The sequence below is a fragment of the Nomascus leucogenys genome, chromosome 18 (assembly GCF_006542625.1).
Source record: "Nomascus leucogenys isolate Asia chromosome 18, Asia_NLE_v1, whole genome shotgun sequence".
NCBI classification, from domain to species: Eukaryota; Metazoa; Chordata; class Mammalia; order Primates; family Hylobatidae; genus Nomascus; species Nomascus leucogenys.
The window spans coordinates 81,898,302-81,907,411 of record NC_044398.1 but is presented as its reverse complement, the minus strand read 5'-3'; the positions used below and the strand labels follow the sequence as shown (position 1 = coordinate 81,907,411).

Below are 9,110 nucleotides of genomic sequence, written 5' to 3'. Positions count from 1 at the left end.
AGAGAGTATCAGGGAGAAACGTCTGTTTATCCACTAAGGAATACTCTATTTTCGTATTTACACCCACCATATAAACCATGGAAGCACCAAGGACTGTCGGAGAGAAAAGTTTTCAAACATGAGAACTTTATATCACCTTTGTTACACTACACTGATTTTAAATCTTTAATCAAATTCCAAAGGTTATCAGCCATATCACATGTCATGATTAGCTTTCTATAAGCAATTTTTTTTACTGTGTACAGATCAGTGTCAATGAAATAAAAAAATAAAACTGTATACTAGGCAAAGAATTTTATTAACGTTTGTTTCAAACTTGATTCCCAGGCTTCTTCATCTTAATTAGCTGCAAAGAATGAATTGTGTATAAGCAAAAACTGAAAAGAGCTGCAATGTCCAAGGGGCTTGGGCTTAAAAATATTAGAGATCTAGATTTTATCAGATCCATAAACAAAAATTTCTTAAAAAGCAGTCATAATATAAAATAGCAGCTCCCAGTAACTTCTTCAAGTTTTATCTTCAGAAGTTGACTCAATTCAGTTTCCCTCATTCTTGGAAGCCTCATCAAAATTCTCCACAAGATCTAGGAAAAGAGTAGAAATTCTTTAAAAAGCCAAATCTACAAATAATTATCAGATCTTAAAAGGGGATGAGGGAAAGACATTCATTTGCCAATGATGATAAATACTGTGTCATAGCCCCAAGAACAAGAATGCAAAAAAAAAAAAAAAAAAAAAGTGGAAAAAATTCCCCCCCCCCCGTCCCTTCCCATCTCATACACTGGTCAATATAATATGGGGGGGCAGAACCAAAGAATACAATGACACACAATGTTAAAATGTTCCTGGATTCCTAAGGATACCTGTCTATGCAAAGTGGGAATATTTATGAGTCTAGTGATTCTCCTGCCCTAATAAATATTTTAGAAGAAAGTAAATTTATCCACTAACAGGTAAGAGACAAAAATGTCTCATGATTCCCAAAGGAGTTATGCTGCTACAGATTTTATATGTATATGTATAAATATATGTATATATTTATGCATAAAATATATATTTAAGAAGGTGTGGAGTTGTTCAGGTATCTGGGATATATACATATATACATATCCCAAGATACCTGAACAACTCCACACCTTGTAAATCCATGAATTTCAAAGTAGGGAGCAAGGGTCATTAGTGCTCTGCAGGTAATAGTTATTTTTAGGGTACTATATATATATACTTACTTATTCAATATTTAAGGTTAGATACCTACACATCCTTGGGATCCCAAACAGAAACAAGCCAAGTCAAGTCTATAAACATAATTCTCAATTACCTAATACTGCATTATTTTTCTCATTCTAAGTTAAGGTCTATGTCCATCTTAACTTACCATCCCTCTTCCCTGGGTAGTTTTTCCTACAAAGATTTCTTATTCTCCCTTGCTAAGATTATCTAGGTTAACCACAAGAAAACGTTCCTACCTGGAACTTCATCATCATCATCCTCTCCAGTAGCAAGTGGTGCTTTTCCATCCACAGCTATGAAAGGAAAATGTAAACATTATTTGTCTAGGTTTTTAATAAATATTCACCAAAAAAAAAAAAAGAACAGATGAAATGCCAAGTGTTGTTACAACTTATTTCCATAAGGGACATTTGGGATTTTATCTACGATACTATCAATAACATGATATTCGAATGTCTACGAATGGGTTAAAATACTAGGAACAGCCAACAAACAAAATTCCATACCCATCCTTTCAATCCCTCTGGGCCACCATAGGCCCTGAGGTAGTATAAGGGCAGTAGGGAGCTCTTAGAGTGCAGGTAAAACCCACATACCAAATCATGGTAAGATTTATTTTGGGAGACAAATGAAGATGCCATGTTCTCAACTACTCTGTGTGTCGCATAAGGGTGATGCTTAACAACCACTTACTGAAATGAAAAAAATTAAAGTAAAAAAATTAAAGAGTCTGTGAGTGGTAGGCATCCACTCTCCTGTATCACACAAGGATATGAACATACACAGGAGAGTTATGTACTAGGCCCATACAGGCATCAGTGGGATACTTCAAAAGCCTACTTCAGCTCTGAAAGCCCTGACAGTTTAGAACCTGCAACTCAACGTGACAATAAAAATGAAAATTGAGGCAGATTGAGTCAACACCTAGAAAAACATGGGTAACTAAAGAGCCATATATAAGCCTCTGACTTCCTCCGGCATTCCCATTCTAAATTTTAAGCAAAAGGCACAAAACAGCTAACACTGCCACATCCTCAGATGTATATTCAGCTACACTATTTTCTGCCCTGAATAAAATCCCTATCACACTGTAATTAAAAATGCCAGAATACTGGCAGGCCATTTTTAAAAGATTACTGGTAATACCAACTATATAGATGAAACTGAAGTAATTTCATAATTTACACTAATTTTTTTCAATTCCAAACTTACAAGTAGTTATTGGCAAAGCACCAAATTAACATTTTCATCAGTTCTAGTTAATAAAGTATCTGATCCAAATCAAGTAAATAGAAAACATTCCACAAAATCAAGTGTAACAATCATAGCACGCTACATCAATTACTGCAAACTTGAGCAAGGACACTTGCTTAAAATCAGTTACAAATCTGTTACTTTTAAAGCTTGCATTTCCAAACTTAAAAATACTCATATCCATTCTGAGCCCTGAGATCAGAAATCAGCTGCTAAATGAGTAATTCCCTGGTAAAACCATTACTAGGAAACTCACATTGTTTTGGCAGAGCTTCAGCCAGTCTCCTTAAACTAGTCAGACTATCTGCACCAAGCTGGTTTAAGATGCTGGGTAGCATTTCTGTCAGCTGCTTCGTCTCAGCATGGCCTGTAATGGTGAAAGTGTTCGCTGCCAGAGATGCCTGAACTTTAGGGTTGTTAAAGTGGATCACTGTTCCTTGGTTTGTAAACATATTCACCTATTAAGAAAAGAAAAATGTAAATTAGCAATGCTGACCAAAGTCTCTTTAAAAAGAAATGTTTTATTAAACTAAGTCTGGCTAACTAGTATTTCACTATGAAGCACAGGTGAAATTTTGCCTGGAATGGAATATGCATTCTAATAGCATTCAGACTTAATAAGCTCCCTGATATTTATTAATTTATGGTAGAAACATGTCTTAGGGACTTTGAAGTCCCTAAAAACAAAAAAACAAAAAAACCAACCCATTTAATGCATTAACATTAACTTTTCCCAGCCAAATCTTGTTTTTTAAAGAAACAAAATTTGACACTTGCCTCTTCAATACCAGAGATATTGTTTACCCCTAACTTCTTTAAGGAGAACTGAAGTTTTTTATCATCTGCTGTGGCTGTTCTATGAACCACCTTCTTCTTTCTGCGAGCAGTTCCCTAAAGTCGGGGAGGAGAGAAAACAGCACACTTATACCACAACAGTATTTTTCAGATGTGAATAGTTTCCAATTTATTTCTGACCTTTGGATCTGTATAAGAACATTACCATAATCATAAACTTATGCAGTGAGCAGGCAGGCTAAGGCAAAGATAGAAGCAAAAAATGGGAAAGGAAAAGAATGTTCAAAGTTCTACTTTTTACATTTGCTCTAAAAGTGATCAAAGAGGTGGCATGTGTCAATCTAAATTAAGCATTTGAAAGAACTCCACATCCAGAATTATTAACCTTTTCTGTTTTTTTTTTTTTTTTTTTTTTGAGACAGGGTGTCACTGTCGCCCAGGCTGGAGTGGCACAATCTTGGCTCACTGCAACCTCCGCCTCCCAGGTTCAAGTGATTCTCCTGCCTCAGCCTCCCGAGTAGCTGGGATTACAGGCAACAACACGCCTGGTTAATTTTTGTATTTTTAGTAGAGATGGGGTTTCACCATGTTGGCCAGGCTGGTCTCGAACTGCTGGCCTCAAGTGATCGGCCTCCCAAAGTGTTGGGACTACAAGCGTGTGCCACCGCGCCTGACCCCTTTTCTGTTTTTATATTAAATAAAAATCAACATCCAAATTCATTGGATGGAACAGTGTATGGAACAATCAACTGAACCTGTGTATAGCACTTGAGAATAAAGTCTGAAGCCCTTACCTTAACCTACAAGAGCCCTACACAAACTGTCCTGCCCTTAATATGCCACTTCTGACTGCATCTGTTACCACCCCTCTTCTTTAGCCAAATAAACCTTGGCTGTTCTTTGAACAGGCCAAGCAGGCTATGACCCAAGGGCCTTTGCACAATGCTGTTCCTCTCTTTCCGGAGTATCTACATGGCTCTTTCCCTCACTGCAGATCTCTACTCTTATGTCACCTGGTCAAAGTGGTCTTTCTCAACTACCCAAAGTAAAATAGCAACTTCCACACTCACCCATCAATTTCTTTCTATCCTGGTTTACTTCTCTTCATAACACTTATTACTATAAGAGATAAATACATTTTATCATCCATCTCCCCTCCCTAGAATGTAAGCTCTGTAAGGACTTCTGTTTATTGCTATAAACTCAGTTATCTACAACAGTATCTAGCTCACTGAAGGCACTCAAGGAAAGGCTATCACACCCAACTACCTCACTGTCCCCCAACCTCCATCCCTATTCCTATTCATCCTTTAAAATCTTATTCAAGTCATTACCTCTTGTGTGCCTTTCCTAAATTCTGCAAGTACCCCCTTTCCCTATGCCAAATCATTCCCATCTCTGGATTTTGAAAATGCTTCTACTATTGTACTATGTATATTACACTGTCAAAACAGATTTTTTTTAAAAAAAGACAATTATCACCACTGCTAGGCCTAAAGCCCACCTAGGGACTTTAAACTTCTTAAAATTTTATATTCTCAGGATCCAACATTGTAAAGGCTTAAATAAATCTTGTTATTTAACTGAAGAAAATATCTATAGCTACAAAAAAAAAAGAAAGAAAAAAAGTACTGGTTACTAACCTCTCCAAACTATTAAGAACAAAAATCACTTTGAAATGGTCATGTATGTATCTGGTTTCCAAAGAATCTTCTCTAAGAAATTCAAAGGAATTTCTAAGATTGTAAAGACAAACCCAGCATACCTTCTATAGGTTTCATATACTTCACATATGTAGAGTTCAATTTTCACTTAAATAATCATTATTAGTGCTCTGATTAGATATGAAAATAAAGGGCTTTTGTAACATTTACCTAAGAGCACCTAATACCTGCAGTTTTCTCTAAAGCAAAATTAACTCACCTAATTTCACATCCCATAAGAAGTATGTTTCTTAAACAGCGTAGAAATGTTTCCAAATTCTGTGACTAAAGAACTACTTCTTGTATTATTAGCTAAACGAGTATTAAGATGTTAGGACACAAAATTTAATCTTGTATCAGCTTTAAATATCCTAGCAAATCTCAAGATTTTCCTTTATCCTAAACTGATGTCTCCCATAGTTAAAGCCTAATGATGAGAGTAACAACAAAAAGATTGCACATAAGCACATTATTCAAATTACTCCTTCTGAAACTGTACTGAAAGTAAGAGTGGTTAAAAACACCAATATAAGAGCATCCAAACACTGAGATACAAAAAATTTGAGTTTTGCTGGCACTTGAAGGCCACAATCTGATAACAGTTGATTAAAAAGGAAAAGAAACATCTAATGTTGTTAAATGTGTGGGTGTGGATCCTGAAGATGGCTAACGTTAGCAAAAATAAAAAGTAAAAAAAATCAGGATAAATTCACTGCTGGCAAAGTTCAGTAATTTAACAAAGCTGTATATTATTATTTAAGTCTAAATGCAACTTCTGGCTATCTCACAGCTAACTCTAAGTTAAACGCTTAAAGTTGGGAAAATAGGTAATAAACATGTACCATGGAAGCTTTACAAGTTTTACCAAGTAAAGACATGCTCTGTTTCAACAAGCTACCACACCTTGTTAAATACTAAGAATGTGCTAACAATACAAACTAGGTAGACCTCTGTCTACAGTGGACTTCTTATTAATTACAGAACAATCTAAAAATCAACTTCAAAAAAGAATCCCCTTGATGTGAATCAATATCTACCAGGAAAAAACAATCAAAAACTGATCATTTAAAGATCAGTCACTTTAATTCCCTCATTTTTATAGTAATACAAAGTCAGAACAGGAAAGATACCTACTTGGGTTATATTTTCAAATCTAATAGTTACTGCTCTTAAACTCCAAAATGTACCTGTTATCTTCAAATACCCTTGAAAATATGCAACTACCCTAAAGAATATTTAGTTCAGAAAGCAGTACTGAAAGGTCTCAATTTACAAGAGACACAAACAAGCACTGACTTTATACAACTCAGGCCAAAACAAGTCAAGGGTATGATGTGCACAACGATCTAACTGAAATGACACATTTTCCTTACTAATTATATTAGGAAACACTTTTGTTCTACTTATACTCTGTAACACTGAAAACACAAACATATTTACACAAAAGCGATGTTTTTAGCTCGTCTCACTGATGTGTCTCCAACCCTCGTCTCCCCCGCTCCTCGGGATTTGCTATCTCTGTGAATTTCCTTCGATAGGCAAAGTTTGTCACCGATAATATAAGAAGCGCAAAAGGAATGTTTTTTAAAATACCTAAACCTTAAAAAAAAAACAAAACCCACAAACCCGAACTATTAAAACTTACTTTCCCACCAATGCGCACTTGTGCCTGCAGTTTGGCGAGTTTTTCTTGGTTCATGATTGTTTCTTTCATCTAGAAAAAGAGGAAATCCTCAGCAAGCATAGGTTTAGCTCACTCTAGCATTCCATGCTCGTTATTTCCCAAGATACCAGCAGGAAAATAAACGTCCTACACAGGCCGAAACCTGGATCCCAAATCCACCCCGCAAAGCTCCAAATTTGGGTTTCCAGGGAGCCCAAAGAGCACCCGCCTCCCCACCACTCCCCCACAGCTCCCCGCGCTTGGCAGGCCCGGATCAAGGGCTCTACCCCACGCCTGGCCAGCACCCCCCACCCCCGGCCCTGGCCTGGCCTCGGCCTAGCCAGGGCCTGCCCGGCCCGGCCACTCTCCGCAAGCCTCGCGGTACCTGAGGCTCCTGTCCTCGGGTTCCGCCGCGAGGTGGAGGTTGAGACGGCGTCGCCTCGCCCCCAGGGCAGCCGCCCCTGGCTCGACCTCGCCCCCGAGAGTCAGCCTGAGCGGGTGCGCCTGTCCGTCGCATCGCCTTCCTCTCCTCCTCTGCCCTGTCCCTCCCTGTCTCGCTCCTTCAGGGAACTTCCCGCCCCCGCTCCCGTCCTCCTACCACGCCGCCGTCCAGAGCCTTTTTGTACCTTGTCGGAGCGAATAAGGGGCCGCGCGGGGGACTAGGGTTGGTGCTCAAGGGGTCTCAGGTGGACCAGCTGAGATTAGGCGCACACACGCGGGGACGCAAGATGGCAGCTAAAGGGAGGCCGGAAGTGACACAAGGCCACTTCCTCTAAGAGTCAGGAAACTGACTTCGCCGCGAACTCGGTTCCTCCTTGCGCACGCGCGACAGCGATTGTGACGGTCCAGCGAGTCCCTTCTCTCCTCCTCCTGCTGCAGTGGCTGCCGGCTGCAGGCCCCACGAGAGGCTCCCGGCTTGGGGCGCCGCGCCCGTACCTCTGGAAGAGGCCACAAAGGTGTCGGAGAGCGCGGTCCTGTGCACAGTTAGGGTTAAGTCAGTTCAGTCTCCATTGGGTCCGCTAAGTCTCCATTGGGCCCTGATCCTGAAGTTCTGTACCCTCCGAAAAAAGGGCCTGTTCACGTTTCCTGGAGACGCTGGAGGTGCCCAGCTTGTGCTCACCACTCAAGCAGCTCTCCCCTTGCTGGAGGTGTAGGTTGGAGAATTGTAGAATTTCCCTCTCGGCTCGAATGAGCCATTACCAAAGCATTTTGTCAAAAATAGTGAAGTTAGTTTGCCCTTCCAATGTTAGGTGGTGTGGTAGCTTGCGGGACCGAGGTTCAGAATTTCTGGGGGCTGTATCCCCAAGCCCCACTCCTCAGAATGCGACTCTGTACGACGAAGGAACTGGGTAATCCGCATTTCAGTCAATTTAGCAGATGACTAACCACCTTAAAACGGTCCACACAATTATCTTGTTTATCAGGCAAAAAAATTGACTGCTAGGTACCAAATTGGCATAGATTTGACAATTAGCGATTCACGGTTAAGCAGACTTCATCTATCTTAATCCAATCAAAGGAGAATTTCTGCCTGCTGTGTTTGGAGAGACAACGCGTGGATGTGAGTTAAACTTTGTTAAACCCCAGGACAAGCTTTAAGATAAAACGACTGATATTTAAAATGGCAATTTAAATAAAAATGCTCTCTGATCAGCCTTTTTGTGGTCTTAACCATGAAATGTCTTTGCATATTCAAAAGTGAGTCCGAAATCTTAGAATGCAATGTATATAGCAAGAAAACTTGTGTAAGTGCAGACTCCTCTCCAGTTGAGATCAATGTTTAAGCTTTTTGAATACTTTTTACATATAAGTTTGTTGAAACTGATGTCTCAAGAACATAACTGGTAAGGACAGCTGTATTGCCTTTTAGAATAATTGTTACAGTTATATTTACAAAAAACAATGTTGCTTCAGTTAAATATGAGTCAAGTTTAGTACAGGAAAGGGTGTTTGTAGTTAGGCTTATGTGGGTCACCTTCCTAATGACAAAGGCCAAAATGGCAGTACCAACATTATGCTGTGCTCTGGAGATATTATAAAATATATAGAAAGACTCCCCCTTTTGGAAGAAATGTCTATCTTTGTCCAGGAACAGTTTTTTTCCTCTCCTCCATGTTACATTGGAGGCATTTGAAACTTCCTAGTCACGTGATGTTTTCTGAGCTTTTATAGAAACAAGATTCTATGTATGTAACCTGCCACCTGACTTTTTTTTCTTTTTCTTTTTCTATTCTTTGCCTTCCCTCTCCTCTGCCCTGACTCATCTTTTAATACACCTGTTTTCAGGAAATATTGTGAGCTACTTTATTTGTTTATTTTTTGAAACCAGGGATGCTGCTAATTTTTATAATTTTTTTAAAAAATGTAAAACTTTAAAAAAATTAAAAGAGTTGGGGTCTCACTTTGTTGCTTAGGCTGGGCTCAAACTCCTGCGCTCAAAGGATCCTTCAGTCTCACCCACTT

The 9,110-nt window shown here is 39.2% G+C and overlaps 1 protein-coding gene across 2 annotated transcripts; it reads right to left on the bottom strand.

Moving 5' to 3' along the window:
- Nucleotides 1-279: 279 nt before the first annotated feature.
- BTF3 (basic transcription factor 3) lies at nucleotides 280-7,407 on the bottom strand. Of its 2 annotated transcripts, none has more exons than XM_003266116.3 (6): nucleotides 7,033-7,407; nucleotides 6,630-6,698; nucleotides 3,264-3,377; nucleotides 2,743-2,944; nucleotides 1,469-1,525; nucleotides 280-583 (listed from the first exon to the last, which is right to left on the bottom strand). In XM_003266116.3, the coding sequence occupies exons 1-6, from the start codon at nucleotides 7,162-7,164 to the stop codon at nucleotides 537-539; spliced, it is 621 nt and encodes a 206-aa protein (XP_003266164.1). In that variant the 5' UTR covers nucleotides 7,165-7,407; the 3' UTR covers nucleotides 280-536. The 2 variants fall into 2 exon arrangements, with proteins under 2 accessions (XP_003266164.1, XP_030654116.1); XM_030798256.1 differs by having other exon boundaries at nucleotides 7,274-7,407.
- Between the last annotated feature and the right edge of the window lie 1,703 nt (nucleotides 7,408-9,110).